At 44.2% G+C, this 23,456-nt stretch overlaps 2 protein-coding genes across 2 annotated transcripts; one reads left to right on the plus strand and one right to left on the minus strand.

Moving 5' to 3' along the window:
* Positions 1-12,037: 12,037 nt before the first annotated feature.
* Positions 12,038-13,017, plus strand: LOC123074107 (histone H3.3-like; the record flags this gene model as incomplete). The annotated part of the gene is made up of 4 exons (XM_044497044.1): positions 12,038-12,064; positions 12,416-12,495; positions 12,580-12,670; positions 12,865-13,017. Coding segments are annotated over 4 exons (351 nt in total), but the record flags the coding sequence as incomplete, so codon positions are not given.
* Positions 13,018-15,826: 2,809 nt separating this feature from the next.
* On the minus strand, positions 15,827-18,296 carry LOC123076148 (zinc finger MYM-type protein 1; the record flags this gene model as incomplete). The annotated part of the gene is made up of 2 exons (XM_044498544.1): positions 15,827-15,909; positions 16,000-18,296. Coding segments are annotated over 2 exons (2,301 nt in total), but the record flags the coding sequence as incomplete, so codon positions are not given.
* Between the last annotated feature and the right edge of the window lie 5,160 nt (positions 18,297-23,456).

Consider the following 23,456-nt stretch of genomic DNA (forward strand, 5'->3'; position numbering starts at 1 on the left):
ACGTGTAAATCATTGACCATAGCAAGTACGTGATCACCGGTACGCATGGCGGGCTTCTTCCGGTGATCTGCCTCGCCTTTGAAATGCTTTCCTTTCTTTCGACATTGATGGTTGGTCGGAAGAAATCTACGATGGCCCAGGTACACATTCTTCCTGCATTTGTCCAGGTATATACTTTCAGTGTCATCTAAACAGTGCGTGCATGCGTGGTATCCCTTGTTTGTCTGTCCTGAAAGGTTACTGAGAGCGGGCCAATCGTTGATGGTTACAAACAGCAACGCGTGCAGGTTAAATTCCTCCTGTTTGTGCTCATCCCACGTACGTACACCATTTCCATTCCACAGCTGTAAAAGTTCTTCAACTAATGGCCTTAGGTACACATCAATGTCGTTGCCGGGTTGCTTAGGGCCTTGGATGAGAGCTGGCATCATAATGAACTTCTGCTTCATGCACATCCAAGGAGGAAGGTTATACATACATAGAGTCACGGGCCAGGTGTTGTGATTGCTGCTCTGCTCCCCGAAAGGATTAATGCCATCCGCGCTTAAACCAAACCATACATTCCTTGGGTCAGCTGCAAACTCAGCCCAGTACTTTCTCTCGATTTTTCTCCACTGCGACCCGTCAGCGGGTGCTCTCAACTTCCTGTCTTTCTTACGGTCCTCACTGTGCCATCGCATCAACTTGGCATGCTCTTCGTTTCTGAACAGACGTTTCAACCGTGGTATTATAGGAGCATACCACATCACCTTCACAGGAACCCTCTTCCTGGGGGGCTGGCCGTCAACATCACCAGGGTCATCTCGTCTGATCTTATACCGCAATGCACCGCATACCGGGCATGCGTTCAAATCCTTGTACGCACCGTGGTAGAGGATGCAGTCATTGTTGGAAATATACCCTAGAGGCAATAATAAATAGGTTATTATTATATTTCCTTGTTCATGATAATCGTTTATTATCCATGCTAGAATTGTATTGATAGGAAACTCAGATACATGTGTGGATACATAGACAACACCATGTCCCTAGTAAGCCTCTAGTTGACTAGCTCATTGATCAATAGATGGTTACGGTTTCCTGACCATGGACATTGGATGTCGTTGATAACGGGATCACATCATTAGGAGAATGATGTGATGGACAAGACCCAATCCTAAGCCTAGCACAAGATCGTGTAGTTCGTTAGCTCAGAGCTTTTCTAATGTCAAGTATCAGTTCCTTAGACCATGAGATTGTGCAACTCCCGGATACCGTAGGAATGCTTTGGGTGTACCAAACGTCACAACGTAACTGGGTGGCTATAAAGGTGCACTACAGGTATCTCCGAAAGTGTCTGTTGGGTTGGCACGAATCGAGACTGGGATTTGTCACTCCGTGTAAACGGAGAGGTATCTCTGGGCCCACTCGGTAGGACATCATCATAATGTGCACAATGTGACCAAGGAGTTGATCACGGGATGATGTGAGTTACGGAACGAGTAAAGAGACTTGCCGGTAATGAGATTGAACAAGGTATCGGGATACCGACGATCGAATCTCGGGCAAGTACCATACCGATAGATAAAGGGAATTGTATACGGGATTGATTGAATCCTCGACATCGTGGTTCATCCGATGAGATCATCGAGGAGCATGTGGGAGCCAACATGGGTATCCAGATCCCGCTGTTGGTTATTGACCGGAGAGTCGTCTCGGTCATGTCTGCCTGTCTCCCAAACCCGTAGGGTCTACACACTTAAGGTTCGGTGACGCTAGGGTTATAGAGATATTAGTATGCGGTAACCCGAAAGTTGTTCGGAGTCCCGAATGAGATCCCGAACATCACGAGGAGTTCCGGAATGGTCCGGAGGTAAAGATTTATCTATGGGAAGTCTTATTTTGGTCGCCGGAAAAGTTTCGCACTTTATCGGTATTGTACCGGGAGTGCCGAAAGGGGTCCGGGGGTCCACCAGCCCCGGGGGGCCACATGGGCTGTAGGGGGTGCGCCTTGGCCTATATGGGCCAAGGGCACCAGCCCCAAGAGGCCCATGCGCCAAGAGATAAGAAAAAAGGGAGAGTCCTAAAGGGGGAAGGCACCTCCGAGGTGCCTTGGGGAGGAAGGACTCCTCCCTAGCCGCACCCTTCCTTGGAGGAAGGGCCAAGGGTGCGCCCCCCCTCTCCCTTGGCCCTATATATAGTGGGGGGAAGGGAGGGCAGCAATATCTAAGCCCTGGCGCCTCCCTCTCCCTCCCGCGACACATCTCCCTCCTCCCGCAGCGCTTGGCGAAGCCCTGTTGGGATCCCGCTACTTCCACCACCACGCCGTCGTGCTGCTGGATCTCCATAAACCTCTCCTCCCCCCTTGCTGGATCAAGAAGGAGGAGACGTCGCTGCTCCGTACGTGTGTTGAACGCGGAGGTGCCGTCCGTTCGGCGCTAGGATCATCGGTGATTTGGATCACGACGAGTACGACTCCATGAACCCCGTTCTCTTGAACGCTTCCGCTCGCGATCTACAAGGGTATGTAGATGCACTCCCCTTCCCCTCGTTGCTAGATTACTCCATAGATTGATCTTGGTGATGCGTAGAAAATTTTGAATTTCTGCTACGTTCCCCAACAGTGGCATCATGAGCCAGGTTTATGCGTAGTTTCTATGGACGAGTAGAACACAAAGTAGTTGTGGGCGTAGATGTTGCCAATTCTTCTTGCCGCTACTAGTCTTATCTTGTTTCGGCGGCATTGTGGGATGAAGCGGCCCGGACCGACCTTACACGTACGCTTACGTGAGACAGGTTCCACCGACTGACATGCACTAGTTGCATAAGGTGGCTAGCGGGTGTCTGTCTCTCCTACTTTAGTCGGAACGGATTCGATGAAAAGGGTCATTATGAAGGGTAAATAGAAATTGGCATATCACGTTGTGGTCTTACGTAGGTAAGAAACGTTCTTGCTAGAAACCTATACAAGCCACGTAAAAACTTGCAACAACAATTAGAGGACGTCTAACTTGTTTTTGCAGCATGTGCTATGTGATGTGATATGGCCAGAAGATGTGATGAATGATATATGTGATGTATGAGATTGATCATATTCTTGTAATAGGAATCACGACTTGCATGTCGATGAGTATGACAACCGGCAGGAGCCATAGGAGTTGTCTTTATTTTTTGCATGACCTGCGTGTCATTGAATAACGCCATGTAAATTACTTTACTTTATTGCTAAGCGCGTTAGCCATAGAAGTAGAAGTAATCGTTGGCGTGACAACTTCATGAAGACACAATGATGGAGATCATGATGATGGAGATCATGGTGTCATGCCGGTGACAAAGATGATCATGGTGCCCCGAAGATGGAGATCAAAGGAGCAAAATGATATTGGCCATATCATGTCACTATTTGATTGCATGTGATGTTTATCATGTTATGCATCTTATTTGCTTAGAACGACGGTAGTAAGTAAGATGATCCCTCACTAAAATTTCAAGAGACGTGTCCCCCCTAACTGTGCACCGTTGCGAAGGTTCGTTGTTTCGAAGCACCACGTGATGATCGGGTGTGATAGATTCTAACGTTCGAATACAACGGGTGTTGACGAGCCTAGCATGTACAGACATGGCCTCGGAACACATGCAAAACACTTAGGTTGACTTGACGAGCCTAGCATGTACAGACATGGCCTCGGAACACAAGAGATCAAAAGGTCGAACATGAGTCATATAGTAGATACGATCTACATGGAGATGTTCACCGATGATGACTAGTCCGTCTCACGTGATGATCGGACACGGCCTAGTTTGACTCGGATCATGTATCACTTAGATGACTAGAGGGATGTCTATCTGAGTGGGAGTTCATTAATCAGATGAACTCAATTATCATGAACATAGTCAAAAGGTCTTTGCAAATTATGTCATAGCTTGCGCTTTAGTTCTACTGTTTAAGATATGTTCCTAGAGAAAATTTAGTTGAAAGTTGGTAGTAGCAATTATGCGGACTGGGTCCGTGAACTGAGGATTGTCCTCATTGCTGCACAGAGGGCTTATGTCCTTAATGCACTGCTCGGTGTGCTAAACCTCAGCGTCGTCTGTAGATGTTGCGAAACATCTGACATACACGTTTTGATGACTACGTGATAGTTTAGTGAGTAATGCTAACGGTTTAGAATTGAGGCACCAAAGACGGTTTTTTGAAACGTCGCAGAACATATGAGATGTTCCGAAGACTGAAATTGGGATTTCGGACTAGTGCCCACGTCAATTGGTATGAGACCTCTGACAAGTTTCTTAAGCCTGCAAACTAAGGGAGAAAAGCTCAATCGTTGAGCATGTGCTCAGATTGTCTGAGTACTACAATCACTTGAATCGAGTGGGAGTTATTCTCCCAGATGAGATAGTGATGGTTCTCCATAGTCACTGCCACCAAGCTAGTAGAGCTTTGTGATGAACTATAACATATCAGGGATAGTTATGATGATCCTTGAGCTATTCGCGATGTTTGACACCGCGAAAGTAGAAATCAAGAAGGAGCATCAATTGTTGATGGTTTAGTAAAACCACTAGTTTAAGAAGGGCAAGGGCAATCCCAAGGTTGAACCCAAACCCGAGACTAAGTGCTTCTGTAATGAGAGGAACGGTCACTGAAGCAGTACTACCCTAGAATCTTGGTAGATGAGAAGGCAGGCAAGGTCGACAGAAGTATATTGGATATACGTTATATGAATGTGTACTTTACTAGTACTCCTAGCAGCACCAGGGTATTAGATATAGGTTCGGTTGCTAAGTGTTAGTAACTCGAAATAAAAGCTGCGGAATAAATGGAGACTGGCTAAAGGTGAGATGACGATGTGTGTTGGAAGTGTTTCCAAGGTTGATGTGATCAAGCATCACATGCTCCCTCTGCTATCGAGATTTGGTGTTTGCGTTGAGCATGATTCGATTATGTTTATCGCAATACGGTTATTCATTTAAGGAGAATAATGGTTACTCTGTTTATTCAAATAATACCTTCAATGGTCTTGCACCTAAAATGAATCTCGATCGTAGTGATACACATGTTCGTGCCAAAAGATATAAAATAGTAATGATAGTAACACATACTTGTGGCACTGCCATTTGAGTCATATTGGTATAAAACGCATGAAGAAGCTCCATGTTGATGGATCTTTGGACTCACTCGTTTTTGAAAAGATTGAGACATGCGAACCATGTCTATTGGTATATATGCATGAAGAAACTCCATGCAGATGGATCGTTTGGACTCACTTGATTTTGAATCACTTGAGACATGCAAATCATACCACATGGGCAAGATGACTGAAAGGCCTCGTTTTCAGTAAGATGGAACAAGAGAGCAACTTGTTGGAAGTAATACATTTTGATGTATGCAGTCCAATGAGTGCTGAGGCATGCAGTGGATATCGTTATGTTCTTACTTCACAGATGATTTGAGTAGATGCTGAGTGTATTTACTTGATGAAACACAAGTCTGAATTATTGAAAGGTTCAAGTAATTTCAGAGTGAAGTTGAAGATCGTCGTGACAAGAGGATAAAATGTCTGTGATATGATCATAGAGATGAGTATCTGAGTTACGAGTTTGGCACACAATTAAGACATTGTGGAAAGTGTTTCACAATTAATACCGCCTGGAACACCATAGTGTGATGGTGTGTCCGAACATCATGACTGCACCCTATTGGATATGGTGCATACCATGATGTCTCTTATCGAATTACCACTATCGTTTATGGGTTAGGCATTAGAGACAACCGCATTCACTTTAAATAGGGCACCACGCAATTCCGTTGAGACGACACCATGATTGGTTAGAGAAACCTAAGTTGTCGTTTCTTAAAAGTTTGGGGCTGCGACGCTTATGTGAAAAAGTTTCAGGCTGATAAGCTCGAACCCAAAGCGGATAAATGCATCTTCATAGAATACCCAAAAACAGTTGGGTATACCTCCTATTTCAGATCTGGAAGCAAAAGTAATTGCTTCTAGAAACGAGTCCTTTCTCGAGGAAAAGTTTCTCTCGAAAGAATTGAGTGGGAGGATGGTGGAGACTTGATAAGGTTATTGAACCGTCACTTCAACTAGTGTGTAGCAGGGCACAGGAAGTTGTTCCTGTGGCACCTATACCAATTGAAGTGGAAGCTTCTGATAGTGATCATGAAACTTCGGATCAAGTCACCACCAAACCTCGTAGGACGACAAGGATGCGTGTTACTTCAGAGTGGTACGTGATCCTATCTGAGATATCATGTTGTTGGACAATACTGAACCTACGAGCTATGGAGAAGCGATGGTGGGCCCATATTCCGACAAATGGTTAGAAGCCATGAAATCCGAGATAAATGGATCTTTGAGAAGAAGACGGACGTGGACGGTAATGTTACCGTCTATGAAGCTCGACTTGTGGCAAAGAGTATTTCCACAAGTTCAAGGAGTTGACTACGATGAGATTTTCTCATCCGTAGCGATGCTTAAGTCCGTCAGAATCATGTTAGCATTAGCTGCATTTATGAAATCTGGCAGATGGATGTCAAAACAAGTTTCCTTACCAGTTTTCGTAAAGAAAGGTTGTATGTGATACAATCAGGAAGGTTTTGTCAATCCTAAGGATGCTAAAAGGTATGCTAGCTCCAGCGATCCTTCCATGGATTAGAGCAAGCATCTCGGAGTCAGAATATATGCTTTGATGGAGTGATCAAAGTTGTTGGGTTTATACAAAGTTTGTTAGAAACTTGTATTTACAGTAAAGTGAGTGGGAGCGCTACAACATTTCTGATAAGTATATGTGAATGACATATTGTTGATCCGAAATGATGTAGAATTTCTGGAAAGCATAAAGGGTTGTTTGAAAGGAGTTTTTCAAAGGAAAACCTGGATAAAGCTGCTTACATATTGGGCATCAAGATCTATAGAGATAGATCAAGACGCCCGATGATACTTTCAAAGAACGCACACCTTGACATGATTTTGAAAGAGTTCAAAATAGATCAGCAAAGAAGGAGTTCTTGGCTGTGTTACAAGGTGTGAGTATTGAGTAAGACTCAAGACTTGACCACAGCAGAAGAGAGAGAAAGGACGAAGGTCGTCCCCTATGCTTTAGACGTAGGCTCTACAGTATGCTATGCTGTGTACCGCACATGAAGTGTGCCTTTCCATGAGTTGGTCAAGGGGTACAATAGTGATCCGGGAATGGATCACATGACAGCGGTCGAACTTATCCTTAGTATCTAGTGGACTAAGGAATTTTCTCAATTATGGAGGTGAAAAGGAGTTCGTCGTAAAGGGTTACGTCGATGCGAACTTTGACACTAATCCGAATGACTCTGAGTAGTAAACCGGATTCGTATAGTAGAGCAATTATTTGAAATGGCTCCAAATAGCGCGTGGTAGCATCCACAAGATGACATAGATATTCGTAAAGCACACACGGATCTGAAAGGTTCAGACCCGTTGACTAATAACCTCTCTCACAAGCATAACATGATCAAACCAGAACTCATTGAGTGTTAATCACATAGAGACGTGAACTAGATTGTTGACTCTAGTAAACTCTTTGGATGTTGGTCACATGGTGATGTGACCTATGAGTGTTAATCACATGGCGATGTGAACTAGATTATTGACTCTAGTGCAAGTGGGAGACTGTTGGAAATATGCCCTAGAGGCAATAATAAATAGGTTATTATTATATTTCCTTGTTCATGATAATCGTTTATTATCCATGCTAGAATTGTATTGATAGGAAACTCAGATACATGTGTGGATACATAGACAACACCATGTCCCTAGTAAGCCTCTAGTTGACTAGCTCGTTGATCAATAGATGGTTACGGTTTCCTGACCATGGACATTGGATGTCGTTGATAACGGGATCACATCATTAGGAGAATGATGTGATGGACAAGACCCAATCCTAAGCCTAGCACAAGATCGTGTAGTTCGTTAGCTCAGAGCTTTTCTAATGTCAAGTATCAGTTCCTTAGACCATGAGATTGTGCAACTCCCGGATACCGTAGGAATGCTTTGGGTGTACCAAACGTCACAACGTAACTGGGTGGCTATAAAGGTGCACTACAGGTATCTCCGAAAGTGTCTGTTGGGTTGGCACGAATCGAGACTGGGATTTGTCACTCCGTGTAAACGGAGAGGTATCTCTGGGCCCACTCGGTAGGACATCATCATAATGTGCACAATGTGACCAAGGAGTTGATCACGGGATGATGTGAGTTACGGAACGAGTAAAGAGACTTGCCGGTAACGAGATTGAACAAGGTATGGGGATACCGACGATCGAATCTCGGGCAAGTACCATACCGATAGATAAAGGGAATTGTATACGGGATTGATTGAATCCTCGACATCGTGGTTCATCCGATGAGATCATCGAGGAGCATGTGGGAGCCAACATGGGTATCCAGATCCCGCTGTTGGTTATTGACCGGAGAGTCGTCTCGGTCATGTCTGCCTGTCTCCCGAACCCGTAGGGTCTACACACTTAAGGTTCGGTGACGCTAGGGTTATAGAGATATTAGTATCCGGTAACCCAAAAGTTGTTCAGAGTCCTGGATGAGATCCCGGACGTCACGAGGAGTTCCGGAATGGTCCGGAGGTAAAGATTTATATATGGGAAGTCTTATTTTGGTCGCTGGAAAAGTTTCGCACTTTATCGGTATTGTACCGGGAGTGCCGAAAGGGGTCCGGGGGTCCACCAAAGGGGTCCACCAGCCCCGGGGGGCCACATGGGCTGTAGGGGGTGCGCCTTGGCCTATATGGGCCAAGGGCACCAGCCCCAAGAGGCCCATGCACCAAGAGATAAGAAAAAAGGGAGAGTCCTAAAGGGGGAAGGCACCTCCGAGGTGCCTTGGGGAGGAAGGACTCCTCCCTGGCCGCACCCTTCCTTGGAGGAAGGGCCAAGGCTGCGCCCCCCCTCTCCCTTGGCCCTATATATAGTGGGGGGGAAGGGAGGGCAGCAATATCTAAGCCCTGGCGCCTCCCTCTCCCTCCCGTGACACATCTCCCTCCTCCCGCAGCGCTTGGCGAAGCCCTGTTGGGATCCCGCTACTTCCACCACCACGCCGTCGTGCTGCTGGATCTCCATAAACCTCTCCTCCCCCCTTGCTGGATCAAGAAGGAGGAGACGTCGCTGCTCCGTACGTGTGTTGAACGCGGAGGTGCCGTCCGTTCGGCGCTAGGATCATCGGTGATTTGGATCACGACGAGTACGACTCCATCAACCCCGTTCTCTTGAACGCTTCCGCTCGCGATCTACAAGGGTATGTAGATGCACTCCCCTTCCCCTCGTTGCTAGATTACTCCATAGATTGATCTTGGTGATGCATAGAAAATTTTGAATTTCTGCTACGTTCCCCAACAGTCATTAGGGCATGCATGTATCTTCTGCACCTCCAATCCTAGAGGGCATACGACCTTCTTTGCTGCGTATGTACTGTCGGGCAATTCGTTATCCTTTGGAAGCTTCTTCTTCAATATTTTCAATAGCTTCTCAAATCCTTTGTCAGGCACAGCATTCTCTGCCTTCCACTGCAGCAATTCCAGTACGGTACCGAGCTTTGTGTTGCCATCTTCGCAATTGGGGTACAACCCTTTTTTGTGATCCTCTAACATGCGATCGAACTTCAGCTTCTCCTTTTGACTTTCGCATTGCGTCCTTCCATCGAAAATGACCCGGCGGAGATCATCATCATCGGGCACTGGTTCCTCTTGATCTTCAGCAGCTTCCCCCCTGCAGCATCATTGGGCACATCGTCTGGTTCCTCTTGATCTTCAGCAGCTTCCCCCGTTGCAGCATCACCGTATTCAGGGGGCACATAGTTGTCATTGTCCTCTTCTTCTTCGCGGTCTTCCATCATAACCCCTATTTCTCCGTGCCTCGTCCAAACATTATTGTGTGGCATGAAACCCTTGTAAAGCAGGTGGGTGTGAAGGATTTTCCGGTCAGAGTAAGACTTCGTATTCCCACATATAGGGCATGGACAACACATAAAACCATTCTGCTTGTTTGCCTCAGCCACTTCGAGAAAATCATGCACGCCCTTAATGTACTCGGAGGTGTGTCTGTCACCGTACATCCATTGCCGGTTCATCTGCGTGCATTATATATAATTAAGTGTGTCAAAAACCATTACAGAACATCATGAATAGATAATTAAGTGACCAAATTAATAGAAGTTCATCATCACATTAAAACCAAAGTACATACATAGTTCTCATCTAACAACATATATATAGCTCTCCAGAGCATCTAATTAATTAAACCATACATCGAAACTATGTAAAACATTTCAATGCGAAAACAAATGCAATCATAATCGCAACCAAGGTAACAATTGATCCAACGGCATAATGATACCAAGCCTCGGTATGAATGGCATATTTTCTAATCTTTCTAATCTTCAAGCGCATTGCACCCATCTAGATCTTGTGATCATCGACGACATCCGCAACATGCAACTCCAATATCATCTTCTCCTCCTCAATTTTTTTATTTTTTCCTTCAAGTAATTGTTTTCTTCTTCAACTAAATTTAACCTCTCGACAATAGGGTCGGTTAGAATTTCCGGTTCAACCACCTCCTAGATAAATAAAATCTATGTCACGTTGGTCGGTATATTTGTCATAAACAATAAATGAACCAAATAGTTATAAAAAGATAATATATACCACATCCGAATCATAGACAGGACGAGGGCCGACGGGGGCGGATACCAAAACCATCGCACTATGTAATAAGAAGGAATAATAAAAGTAACAAAATTAGACAAGTAACTATCTAAAGTAAGAATTTTTTTCCTTTCAGAAAGAAGATAAGAACAAGAGGCTCACCACGGTGGTGCTGGCGACGAGATCGGCGCGGGCGATCCACGGCGGTGAAGACGGGGACGGGACGTGACGGACCGCTAAACCTAGACAAATCTCGGGGAAAATGGAGCTCGGAGATCGAGTTTCGAGAGGAGAAAGATTAACTAGTGTGGCTCAGACATTTCATCGAACACCTCATGTGCATAGGAGGTGAGCTAGAGCACCCAAATGCCCTCCCCTCGCCGGCCAGAAAAAACAGAGCACTGTGGAGTGCTCTGTGTGGCGATGGGGTATATATAGGGAACTCATTGGTCCCGGTTCGTGGCACCAACCAGGACTAAAGGCCTTTGGTCCCGGTTGGTGCCACGAAGCGGGACCAATGACCACCTTTAGTCCCGGTTGGTGGCACCAACCGGGACCAAAGGCCTTGTGCTGCCCCGCGTCAAAAGTTTAGTCCCACCTCGCTAGTTGAGAGGGCTCGAGAGTGGTTTATAAGCGCTGCTGCGCCCACCCTCTCCAGCTCCTCTCAACTGCAGGCTTTCGGGCCTAACCGTTCTCTTTGCCTGTGGGGCCTACTGGGCCTTCTGTGGGCCTGAATCCTGGCCCACGGATGGGTTTCAAGTCGTATTCAGGCCGTGGTGGCCCAGTAGGTGGCATAATTTTTTTTCTCTATTTTTTGTTTTCTCTTTTACTTTATTTGTTTTGTTTTGTTTCTACTTACAACAAAAAACTTATTTATTTTATTTCTATTTACTTATGTATTTTACTTTAATTATTTTATTTTTATTTATTTTACTGCTGCTATTTTTATTTATTTTACTGCTGCTATTTTTATTTAATTTATTAAGGTTTATTTATTTTAGTTACTATAGTTTATTTTATTTATTTTATTAAGGTTTATTTATTTTTATTTATTTTATTAAGGTTTATTTATTTTATTTACTATAAAAAAATGAACATAGATGCGCCTATAGAGAAAATTCAACCTAAATTCATAATAAATTTCTATGAAATTCAAAGAAATTTACTGTGAATTTAGGTCAAATTCCTTGTATAAGGGCATCTATTTTCACTTTAAGAGGAGCTCAACAAGGCAGAAAGGGACGGGCTTATAAACTGGTGTGAGCGCCCTTCGGTTGGCGAGGTGGGACTAAACACTGGCCGCAACTAGGACCAGCCCTTTAGTCCCGGTTTGTGGTATGAACCGGGACTAAAGGGTGGTGGGCCAGGAGCGTGGCCCATTGGTCCCGGTTTGTCCCACCAACCGGGACCAAAGGGGCCGGACGAACCGGGAACAATGCCCTCACGAGGCCCGACAGGCCCCTGGCCGCACGAACCGGGACCAATGCTCGCATTAGTCCCGGTTCGTGACTGAACCGGGACTAATGTGAATATTGCCCTGTGACCAAAGCCCAGTTTTCTACTAGTGATTATGTCACATCTAAGCTGATGCCCACTCTGTTTATGTTTTTTTTGTTCTATTTTTTTTGTTTCTTGTTGCCGCATTATGTATTTGTGGAAGGTTAGATGTGACATCCTTTAAAAATATCTAGATGTGAATTAGACAAACTGTAATTTTATTATTGGTTTTGCGATGATAGGCAGCCACTCGTAAAACAGCTCCAGCAACTGGAGGAGTGAAGAAGCCCCGCAGATATCGTCATGGAACTGTTGCTCTCCGGTATGTGCAACATATACAATCAGAGGACGTGTATTATTATTACACATTATGAGGTTCTTATCATTCATGCACGTGCTTTGGTAGTGAAATACGCAAGTATCAGAAGGGGGCCGAGCTGCTGATAAGGAAACTACCTTTTCAGAGGCTCGTGAGGGAGATTGGTCAAGTTTTCAAGGTACTTTTGTGGGGCTTGTTTGACATACACTGGAATCCAGCTCAATCCCTTTCAAAAATATGCATGTATATAAGTTGCGTTAGGTGTTTCAGAAAAATCTCTAATGCAGTTTAATTGAAATAACAAATATTTATGCTTACGATGTTTTTCTTTGGCTTTCTGTGCTACATCTACGGATTGATCTACGCTTCCAGAGCCATGCAGTGCTTGCTTTACAAGAGGCGGCAGAAGCATATCTCGTCAGACTGTTTGAGGACACCAATCTTTGTGCGGTCCATGCGAAGCGCGTGACCATAATGTCCAAAGACATTCATCTAGCTAGAAGGATCCATGGTGAGAGGTTCTAATTCATCTAAGCAGATGGATCCTCCCCAACTTGCAACTTGCATGCTGCTTCCTATATGATTTCCGTCTTTGATTCGCCATGGATGTTAAACTATTATTAGCAGTATTAATATTGCTGCTAATATATAATAGCATAACGAATTGGTTCCCACCAAAACCTTCTAAAATCTTAAGTGTGCTCCATTGAACTATATATATATATACTTCATATAGTAGCATATGGTGTGGTTGTACTATCTCTATGGCTGTACTATTTCCTTTTTATACCTATATGTCTGTTATTGAACCATGTATGGTTAGTTAGCATCTTGGAGGAGATCAACCTTTGCATGCATGTTTAAGAGGCACATCATTGCATCAACACGCGTATCATACATGTTCACGGTCTAATTAAAATCTAGCACACATGGCTATCAACATAGTCTAAGGACGTCTAGGGCCGGCCAAGCCATGTATGGCACTCCTTATGATGTTTAATTTTGGAAGAATTCATGCCCATGCGTTGTGACAGTTGAAAACTTGAAACAGATGTCCTATTTGGAATTATACCGTTTGTCTTAAAGAAGTCATGCTATATCAAGAACCTTTAGCGGGCATGAAGAAACTCCCTCTTCGCCGGATGACGTTGCATGCCGGCAATTGTTGTGGCGGAAGTTGCTCATGATGGCAAGGACATTGGTGTGGCCGAGGTTGCGCTTCTAACGGGGTGATGGCATGACCTCGTGGGCACGTCAATGGTGTGCACATAAACCATGATAGGTCTAGTTGGTACTAATGCAGTCTTTGGGAGGACACATGAGGACATCAAAAAGTTAGTAGTGAGCCCTTTTTGTTTCATGTTCTTGATCTCTACTAAGAGCAATGACAACCATAGCTTCGAAGTTTTTTTTAACTTCGCCATATGCCACTAATGTTGTGTTGAACTGTACACATGGGTTACAATGATTCTCATGTTTTTTTAAAATGGATCTGAATTTATAATAAAGGTCCATAAAAAATAGGACACTTCAAACATACAGAATATTACATTGAGGACCATGCACCACCTACAATTGCAGATAATATTTGTGCAATTTTAGATTTAGAAATGTGCAATGGGCTAGTTGCACTTTCCATTTTGATTTCATCATTAAATAGAAACCCTTTTGGATTGTTTTTTCATTGTATTGAAACCATTTTCAAAATTTAAACTAAAATTAATTAGAAAAAATAGTTCTATAATTGCAAATTAGAAAAAACAAACCCATGCTAACAATTATGTGGAATTTTAGGTAAAGAAATGGTGCATTATTTTGTTGTACAATTATAATCTTTTATGTTTTTTGAGACAACACAATTGTACAGGTTTAGAATGTGCACTTGGGTTGTTAGAAATGAAGCCTAAAACTGCTCATATTCTTTTGCACCTTTTTGCGATTAGAAACATGACATTTAGGTAACTGTACATCACTAAAAAACAGGTAACTGTACATTCTGAAGACTAACTTTACCCCATGAAAAAGTGCAACTAATTCCATATTTACATAGAGAACAGAGTTTCTTGGGTTCTTTCTCCCCTCTCCCCTCTCCGTCCTCGCCGAAATAGCCAGCCTGGCATGGGCTGACAGGTCCCAGCTTGGTCAACATACCGTTGCCATGACACAACATCTTCACTGACGGGTGGGCCGCGCGAACATGGGACCAGGTATTCAGTGGGTCAGAAGGTACGTTAGCTCGCTCCTCGTGCCCCGGCGATGGATTCTGACGTGGCAGCGAGACGATTCTGCGTGACGACAAGTGGGCCCTACACCGTAACGGCTCATTCATTTACCCCACACCGTCTCCAGAAACTACCTCGCCGGCGCGCCGTGGCGGTGGGACAGGTGGCAACTCCACCACACCGACGCCGCCCGCCACGCGGAGACGGCGTCGCAGCGCCTGCTCTCCGCCAAGTCGCACGGCCATACAGCCGACGCCGTCTTCCACGTCATGCTCAGGCCGCCATCGTCGCAAGCAGTCGCCCACGCCTGGGCACCCGTGGCCGAGCAGCTCCTGCGCCGCGCGATCGACGATCTGGCCGGGGCGGAGGCCGCGCTGGGGCAGATGCGCACGGCCATTGCCGCCGAGTACGCCGACGCCATGATCCTTCTGCATGGCTGATAGCGCGCGCGGCGGCGATCACCAATCTCTCTTCTGTTTTGTTCTTCCCGGCCCGTCTCGGGTTTCCGTCGATCAAGGTTCAGGTGCTATGCCGATCTGTTAACTGTGATTACGATGCGCTAGCACTACTACTATAGTTTCATTTCTTGCTCAAAGATTTGATCCAAAACTGCACGTATATGTGCATCGATCTGTAATGCTCGATCGGTGGGTCGACTCGAGCTTCTCTTGAATCTTGATCAGTTAGATACAGCTGAGAACATCTCTTTTGCTTGATTAGTAGTAGTACTCAATCTCTTGAATCTTGATCAGTTAGATACAGTTTGTAGCTGCTGCAACTTGTTTCTATAATCTTAATCCCAACAGCTTCTGTTAGCTACATGATGGATGCATCATCATTAAAGTTGATCCATCACAGATTCTTGCCCACAGATGGCAAAACTTGTTTACACTGCAGGTGCATCCAGCACCCAGGGGCGGACCCAGGAGAAAAACCGACTGGGGGCACACAGCGATAGAAAACTCTCGAACATGTTTACACATAGGCTTATAAACATGTAAATATGCTATATTTAGCAATTTTCTTGCAAGTCATAACATATTTCATCCAAGTTCGAAAAAGATACATTATCCAATAGACAATAGTAACACAACAAGTTAACACTAAGGTGATCAGAGCCTACAAAAAGACTTCATATCCCAACAGTTCATGCTTTGCAAAAGAGAATATTCATTTCTAATATAAATGCCGTTATCTGTGAAGAAAAAACACATATTAGTATTAGCCATTAAAATACAAATGGAGATGGTAAACACACAAAAGGTGTATGGCATTGGATCTTTACATTTCGTTCTTCCCACGACGATCTTTCATCTTATGAAAACGATCAACAATCACTTCATTAGTAATTTCGTCCAGCAGTCCCTTTTCCACAAAGCAAATTAGGCTATGGCTCAAATAATCATCACCAATTTTGTTACGCAAAGCATTCTTCACAATCTTCATAGCTGAAAAACATCTCTCAATAGTGGCAGTGGCAACAGGAAGAGTCAAAGCTAGCTTCAAAAGCCGATATACCAAAGGATAGGAGAGGTGCTTCCTTGTATCCACCATCAGTTTAGCTAGATCACCTATTTTGTCCAAGCTAGAAAACCTTGTATCATGGAGTATATTATCTATGTAGAGACCAAGTTCATGCTCAAGAGTCACCATATCTTGGTGATTAAAGTCATCGGGATAATGCTTAGCTAATTTCAGCAACTTCGCCTTGTCAAAACGAGAAAATAAATCACTTGGGCTCAAAGCAGACATGCATAGAAGCAACTCAGAATTTACCTCATTAAATCTGTCATTAAACTCTTCTCCTAACAGATCCAGAACAGCAAAGAAACAGTCAACACGGTAATAATGTTCATTGTTAATACCGGTCTTTTGTCTTGGCTTCTTTGGGTTAACATAGGCGTCTTCCATGTCCAGTACTGGAATGTCATGTTTCTCACAGAAACAGTATACCTTCCTCATAAGAGAATCCCACCCTTCATTGGTTCTGAGCTTTTCTAACTCCCGTTTAGTTGATTCCACATCTGAAATAGCATTTACAATGTCTTTATCCTTTCTCTGTAAGGTTTTTGATAGTCCATTTGTTAAAGCTAATATCATCATCATCATATGTAAGAAAAATGCAGAATCAAAAGTCTGGAAATATTTGAGAAGACCTCTAGCTTGACGCCTCTTTCCAGTATCTGTGCCATCTTTCTCAACATATTCTAGAACTTTAACCACCGACGAGAACATCTTTGACAAACCCAACAATGTTTTATAATGGGAGTTCCATCGAGTGTCACCTGGTCTTTGAAGAGATAATTCTTGATTCAGTCCAGTCCCCGTAGCAATCTCTCCACATCCTATTGCTTTTCTCACTTCTTCTTGGTGATGCTCACGAAGTTGGTCTTTTCTCTTGCAAGACGTGCCCACGACATTCAGCAAAACTGAAACCATATCAAAGAAATCTCCGACCTCGAATATCTTCTTTGCAATAGCCACAACAACCAAGTTGAGTTTATGAGCAAAACAATGTACATAATATGCTGATTTGTTCTCATTCATAATTTTAGCTTGCAAACCATTGAACTCACCAGACATATTACTTGCTCCATCGTAACCTTGGCCTCTAACTTGTTCAAGATTCAGCCCAAGTTGTGAAAATAATAAATCTATGCAAGACTTGAGATAAGAAGATGTTATCTCCTCCACATGAACAACACCAACAAACTTCTCTTGGACCAGTCCACACTTATCAAGATATCGGAGAACAACCGCCATTTGTTCTTTGTCGGAAACATCCCTACACTCATCAACTAATAAGCTGAACACACCATTACCAATTTCTTTCATCACATGGCCTAGTACTTCTTTTGCAAAGCACTCGGTAATATCTCTCTGAATTTTGGGAGACAACATTTGATTATTATTTGGAGCATTCTTGAATGCCTTAGCAACAACATCATTTTGCTTAATAGTGTAGTCCATCAACTCAAGGTAATTTCCTTTATTTTCAGAATCTTTAGATTCATCATGGCCACGGAAAGGTTGTCCCTGATGCAACAAGTATCGACAAACATCAATTGCGGCATTTAACCTCATGAGATGCTCATTCTTTTCAGTTTGGCTTTGTCTATTCCAGGCTGCAGGGATTGATTGATCTTGCTTTAATAGATCCTCGCAATCCTTGAGTGCTCTGTTGTGAAAGCTGTTACGATCACCGACGTGAGTTACAAATCTCTCTGTCTTGTTCCAACAGTTGAAACCTTCTACTACAAATGCATCGTGCCCATGGTGGTTGTCTTTAATGTTGTCCCTAAACAAATAGCAGCATAAGCAATAGGCTTTGTGCTCCTTCTCGCTGTACTCTAGCCAATAAGCATAATCATCATACCAATCCGGATTGAATCTCCTCTTCTTTTTCTTCTTCCCAATCTCCCTGTATGGAAATTCCAATTTGCGGGGCTGATTAGGTCCCCAAATCAAATACTTCCTTCTTATCTCGTCACGTTGGTTGGGGTGGTAATCTGCCGTTCGCTTCCTTTTAGCTGGATCCCGAGGGAGCTTATTCAAATCAACTAGTTCAGGCACAACAGAATTATGTTTTGCTGCAGGTCTTGATGCATTACTACTGCCACTTGAATTGTTGCTGGTGATAGCCCCCCGGGGCTGGGTGGTGGTGTTGGCATTTGCTGATTTCTTTATCAAATACTTCTCCATTATCTTCCCTTTTCTTCCCTATCAAATAATGGAAGCACAAATTGTAAAAGTTCAGATACAAAACATTCTAGTGGAGCAGACTAGCAGGCCAGCAAAAGTACTAGTAGTAGAATGGCATGCCAGATTGAATTCCATAGAAATTTTCCAAGTACAAGTAGTGTGTCACACTACTCCTATAATTTTTTGGTAGAACCAACAGTACATGGCTACATGTCTGATAGAGTAGTACTACTGTACTAGTACGAACCGCAAGTTTTCATTTGATTTGATATGAGATAAACCAAGGAATCAACTGAAGAATAAGGACCAGAGTGTAGTCAGGCAACAACAAGCAAAATAAAGAACTAAGAAGTATCTCTGTAGTCGTTTGGGATAAGGAGATGAGGAGGTGCTACAGACCTGATTAGAGATGAGTTGCTGAGGATGCTCCGTTCATCCGTTGCTGCTGTACACCCGTCGACGGTGGCGCCGCCGGTGGCCGGCGACCGGATGGCACAGGACTGGCACCCGCCAAGCCGCGATCCACCAATGGTCCAACCAAGCGGCGGCCGAGGGCTCGCCTCTTCGTTTTTCTCGCTATTAATTGTGAGCTCCCAGAGTCGAAGCGGCAGGCGGCAGCAGGGTAGACACACGCCTTCAGCCTTGAATTTTTTTCTTGATTAGCTTTTTGTATTGGGCTTTACAGAGAGGCCGAACTGGAAGGGAGTGGGGGCACCTGCTATAGCCCGACCGGGGGCCTGCTCGCTAGCATCGGGACGTAGTACGAAGAGGACGATGAATCGAGCGGGGTCCTGGGCCCCCACACTCTGACAGCTGCATGCACTACTCCAAACGACTAGTATACCAGTGCAACAAATGAAGTTCAGCTCTTATCTATTTGATGTAAAGAGGCATTCTACCAGGAATGGCGAGTTTTATTCAATCAGTAATTAAGGGCCGGTAAAAATAAAGTCAGCTAGGCATCGAATAGGTGCTTGGATCGTTGTTTCTGGGCTGTAAACTTTGGGAAGCACCTATTGGTCAGGTGCATGATTTTTTTTTTCATGTTCCAGTCGCTTCTTTTTCTAGCCGTGAGATTTCAATCTACTCCCTCCGTTCCTAAATACTTGTCTTTCTATGCATTTCAAATGACTATCACATACGGATGTATGTAGACATATTTTAGAGTGTAGATTCACTCATTTTACTCCGTATGTAGTCACTTGTTGAAATGCCTAGAAAGTAAAGTATTTAGGAACGGAGGGAGTAACAGCTTACAACTGGTTTCCACGCAAATTATAAAAGGTGACTGAAAAAGAAATGCCCAGTCTCATCGATTTTTAGCGAGATCGGCTCAATTATCAAACAATAGACGGTGCACACGTGTTATTTGGCCCAGAACTTAATGCCCAAGAGACGGCTGCGCCGAGCAATAGAACAAAGCTCATGCCTGTGAATGCCAGGTGCTTCACTACTATGGCCACATACATGCTCATTAATTTGTCTCGTGCATACCGGTAGAGATGTGAAATTACGCTGAAAATAAGGTAGAGATGTCAAATGATAATTTATTTTTGAGAATGACACATAATTTTTTTTTGAGAAGGACGTGAAATGATAACAAAATTGCTCTATCAAATGCAAAAAAGGTGACATGGACATCTGTAAGTGATTCTGCACCATAAACAAAAATAAATCATTGCAATCAAAGTATTGCATGAAAACTAAAATACCTATATATTTCGAGAATGAAAAATATATATCTTCAAATTATGGAAGTAACCAAGGATAAACTATGCAACCAACAGGGAGAACTGAACACCGACGAAGAAAAGAAAAGAAATTCCATGAAGAAATGAACAAAGAAAAACAAACGCATTTCACGTCTAAAGGGAATCAAATTAATAAGAAGGGAAAAATGAAGTGCTATGAAAAAGTAACGTAACCTTTAAAATCCACTGCAGCTAAGCTATATCATACTGTAAACTACGAATTAGTAATACATTTGTAATCTGAGGTAACCACTCATATTGTAAACTGCTAATTAGTGATATGTCCGCACAACTAGGACTTGGTTTATAATACCAATTTGAATTATGCCGAGATTATTTTATAGCCAATTTTTAGTAGTAAGTGCAAGATGGTAACACTAGTAGGAAAAGGGGCTTTTACCCCGGTTGGTAAGGGCCTTTTGTCCCGGTTTTCGAACCGGGACTAAAGGGTCGTTACTAAAGCCCTAACCCTTTAGTCCCGGTTCTTACACGAACCGGGACAGAAGGTCCTCCACGTGGCCGCTGCTGTCAGCCCAGGCAGGGGGGCCTTTGGTCCCGGTTGGTGCCACCAACCGGGACCAATAGGCAGGGCCTTTTGTCCCGGTTAGTGTCACCAACCGGGACCAATAGGCATCCACGCGTCAGCATTTCAGGGGCTGGGGTTTTTGTTTTTTTGAAGGGGGGGGGGGTGGGGGGTTTTGGGGGGTTAATTTAGGTGTTTCATATATTGTGTTAGCTAGCTAATTAATAGAGAGAAGTGTCCTCTCTTATCTCCGTGCTTGGTCGACGCTACGTACTATATACGTATGGAGAGGACTAGACACGCTAGCTAGTAAGCAAATGAAGGAAACAGAAGATCGTCATGAACATATGCATACAGAGAGAAGTGATATCGACCACCTCTCCTTCTCCGAGAGATTGGTCGAACAACAAGTTCTCGTATATCTATCTGACACTACCGGCTACATATATACAATAATTATCTCTTACAATATAATCTCCTAATTAAATTGTAAGAACACAGGGTCCACATAGTATTCTCCGTTTTCAGCGATCACGTGGTCAAGGAAGAATGCCGCCAATTCCTCTTGAATTGCTCGCATACGATCTTCTGCTAGGAGTTCATCCCGCATCCGAAACATCTAATTTGAAGAAGGGGGTCAATACATATATATATATGAATAAATGAAACTCGACACAAATGATGGTAATAAAATAAAATTGTGAATATTATTGCTTACGCACTTCATATTGTTCGTCAGAGTAGCCCCGCTCACAGGTCGTGTGGCGGATAGACTCGCAAACGTAGTATCCACAGAAATCATTCCCTTGTTCCTGCCACAACCACTTTACAAGAAATAGAGGTCAATCTAACTGATAAGCAAGCATGCTAAATGGTATTGATGAAACTAGCGCTTGAATCACTAGGAGATGTGCGGAACATGCTACTATAGTACTTACTTTCGGGTGTCTAAATTGCAGCTTCTTCGGCAGTCCCGGAGCTTTTGTGGTGAATTTTCTCCAAACCCTGCCAGACAAAGAAAACAATTACTTGATATCAGGAAATGAACAAAGTTGCTGATATGGTGGATAATGATCGATTTAACTTACTTCTCGAGCATTTGAGTCATGTCCGCATAGTCCTGGGGATCTTTTCGTCTCGAGTCTAAGACGGTTACTACTCCCTGCTCAAGCTTAATCTCTAGGAGAATATAGTGGAAGCTGCGCATGCATGCATAAGTCATCAATTACATTACCATAACCTGGACTAATAAGGGAAACCGAATATGCACAAGACAGTAACACTCACTTGAAGTTGTAAGGAAAGAGTATTATATCTTTGTTTTGATTTAATACCAACGATCGTAGCAAGTTGGCCTCGGCTTCTTTGGCATGTTTTTCAACCGTATATGCATCTATGAGATTTGTGTTAATGAACCCAATATCACCGATTTGTCTTTTCTTCAATTCGGCGATCTTCAATCTGCATAATATAGTGAGGATAATTATAAATACATGCAATGAAAGAGCTGACCTATATAGAGAGACTTAATGACAGAAGTAGTACTACTTACAGACAGTAGCAAGTGATCGTTGATTTATCGAGGGCCTTTTGATTGAAAAACTGGAAGAACTCCTCAAATGGAACATTCAGCAGTTCAATTCCAACGAGGTCATGCTCCGGTTTAACTCTCAGCGTCAAAGTATTCATCCCATCAGACTCTCTGCAGGTTTTCATGTACCAATCATGTAATCTTCGCATCATCGTTGTTAGAGATCTTTCATCTTTGACGAGAGGCTTCCCGTAATGGTATTTGTGTTCGTCCACCTCCATGATTTCATAATGTACATCGTCGGGCAGGTAATCTCCAAGATTGCTATAACCGGCCACCATCCTCGGATCATTAGCGACGATGTCTTTAGACACCTTGAGCGGGGGGCACGATTGGTTCGCTTGTTCGCCGAGCTGGGCAATTTTTTTCCCAGCTCGTCGTTCTTTTAACCTTTGATCACTGACAGTACTTCCCGACCGCTCCGCTTCGACAAATGTCTTTGCAATAATGCGCTCATAGTTGCCTTTCGGCGGAGACTTTGGTGGTTTTGTCAGGGCATCCAGAGTGCGCTTCGCTTTCACCGGATCTACCTTCTCCTCCGGAGGTGGATGTTTCTTTGCTTTCACCCCTTCAAAGAAGTTCTTCACTTCGGCTCGCACGATCTTCGCGTTCTCCTCCTCGGTCCTCTCGTATGGTAACTTCTCTGGAGTCTTCAGAGAAGGACCGAATCTGTATTGCCTCCCGCCTCTGGCAGCTGTACTGCTAGACGCCGGCAGAGCAGACGGAGCGGCTGCGGCTGTCTTCTTTCCTTGCTTACGAGGCGGAGGAGAAGGACTACGACGCGCCGGAGCAGCCGGAGCGGCGGCGGGTCTCTTCCGCCCTTGCTGACGAGGCGGAGAAGGAGGAGGCTGGCTGCTCTGGCACGCCGGCGCAGGCGGAGAAGGAGGCGGAGTGCCGCCACGCGCCGGAGAAGGAGGCTGAGTGCCCTGATCACTCGCCGGAGGAGGAGGCGGAGTGCCGCCACGCGCCGGAGAAGGAGGCTGAGTGCCCTGATCACTCGCCGGAGGAGGAGGCGGCGGCGGAGTGCCCTTACTCGCCGGAGGCGTCCAGTTCGGAAGGTTAATGAGCTCCTTCCGCCATAGGCACGGAGTCTTCAGAGCTAAACCCAGCCGAGTCTCCCCTTCACCGGTAGGGTGGTCAAGCTGGAGGTCCTCAAATCCCTCCGTTATTTCATC

The sequence above is a fragment of the Triticum aestivum genome, chromosome 3D, assembly GCF_018294505.1.
Source record: "Triticum aestivum cultivar Chinese Spring chromosome 3D, IWGSC CS RefSeq v2.1, whole genome shotgun sequence".
NCBI classification, from domain to species: domain Eukaryota; kingdom Viridiplantae; phylum Streptophyta; class Magnoliopsida; order Poales; family Poaceae; genus Triticum; species Triticum aestivum.